This window comes from Triticum dicoccoides, chromosome 5B (genome assembly GCF_002162155.2).
Source record: "Triticum dicoccoides isolate Atlit2015 ecotype Zavitan chromosome 5B, WEW_v2.0, whole genome shotgun sequence".
NCBI classification, from domain to species: Eukaryota; Viridiplantae; Streptophyta; class Magnoliopsida; order Poales; family Poaceae; genus Triticum; species Triticum dicoccoides.
In genome coordinates, this window is record NC_041389.1 from 468,115,663 (window position 1) to 468,116,855 (window position 1,193).

General features: G+C 49.6%; 1 protein-coding gene across 1 annotated transcript in view; it reads right to left on the minus strand.

Annotated features, from left to right (window-relative positions):
* LOC119305779 (phenylacetaldehyde reductase-like) overlaps positions 1-930 on the minus strand; it is a 4,472-nt gene extending 3,542 nt beyond the window's left edge. The window contains exons 1-2 of the mRNA XM_037582209.1: positions 714-930; positions 448-617 (exon numbers count right to left, since the gene is read on the minus strand). Coding sequence (XP_037438106.1) covers positions 448-617; positions 714-837 — 294 coding nt within the window. The 5' untranslated portion in view covers positions 838-930. The remainder of the gene's footprint in view (positions 1-447; positions 618-713) is intronic.
* Positions 931-1,193: the final 263 nt, after the last annotated feature.

The window sequence follows — 1,193 nt, forward strand, 5'->3', positions numbered from 1 at the left end:
AAATATGAAGAACCTGGGTACCAGCGCACCCTATATGAAAAAATAAATTAGTAATTCAAAAAAAGTTCAAAAAATTCTAAATCTTTTTTGGTATTACACATGACCAAGTATTGTAGTCGTAAAAAAGATTAGTCAGAGTATGACTTTCGTTGCATCCTGGGTCGAAGATTCGGCAAAAAACGCTATATACAAGTACTATACACACATATATTATCGTCATAAACTTGTCTTTTTTGCTGTGAAGTCAATATGAATCATTTCTTGTCCAAACTTTTTATACGAGTACAATACCTGATCATGTTTGATTCCAAAAAAGATTTGAAATTTTTTTAAACTTTTTTGGATTACTAAATTTTTTTCGCATATAGGATGCGTGGGTACCCGAGAGCACCAAGTTCGCGTCCTACAATGGCAAGCTAGCTCGAGAGAGCTGTAAACTACACTTGCCTCGGGGTCAACCATCTCCTGCTCAGGCACCGGAGTGGCGATATGGAAGACGCCCTCGCAGCCGGCGAGCGCGGGCGTCACGGCGCCGTAGTCGAGCATGTCGGCCTTGAACACCCGCAGGTTCTCCGGGGCCCCATCCAGCAGCTCGAGGCACGCGTTCTTCGGATCACCTGGAAGGGAAAAGCGTGGAGAAGACGAGCAAGAAGCAGGAGGTGAGCGCGCAGCCGTGTCATGCATGCATGCCAGCACAGTCAGTGGCTACGTACGTGGGTCGCGGACGGTGGCGTTGACGGCGTGGCCGCGGGAGAGGAGCAGCTTGACGAGCCACGAGGCGATGTACCCGCCGCCGCCGGTCACGCACACGCGCGGCAGTGGCGGCGACGGCGCCATCTCCGGTGGCCCTGTTGATATGTGGATGAAGAGCAAGATGCACCGCACACAAGGTTCACACAAGGTCAAGTCAACAGGAGATGGAAGAGGGGAGACGGGGGGAGTGCAGTTCGAGATTCCTCATTGCTTTATGGTTGCGGTAGATTCCTCAAAAAGAAAAGAAAAAGGTTGCGGTAGGTAGAAGCATCTATGCACTTCACAAGCTCGCTCCACCCAGCCCGCTGACAGGGATGGCCCCCCTCCTCCACGTGCAAGAGCAAGCACGCTCATCGAGATCGCCATGGATTAAACCAAGCTGTGAATTAAGTAAAGCAATCGCAATTATTGGTGCTACAAATTATAAGTAATCGCGATGG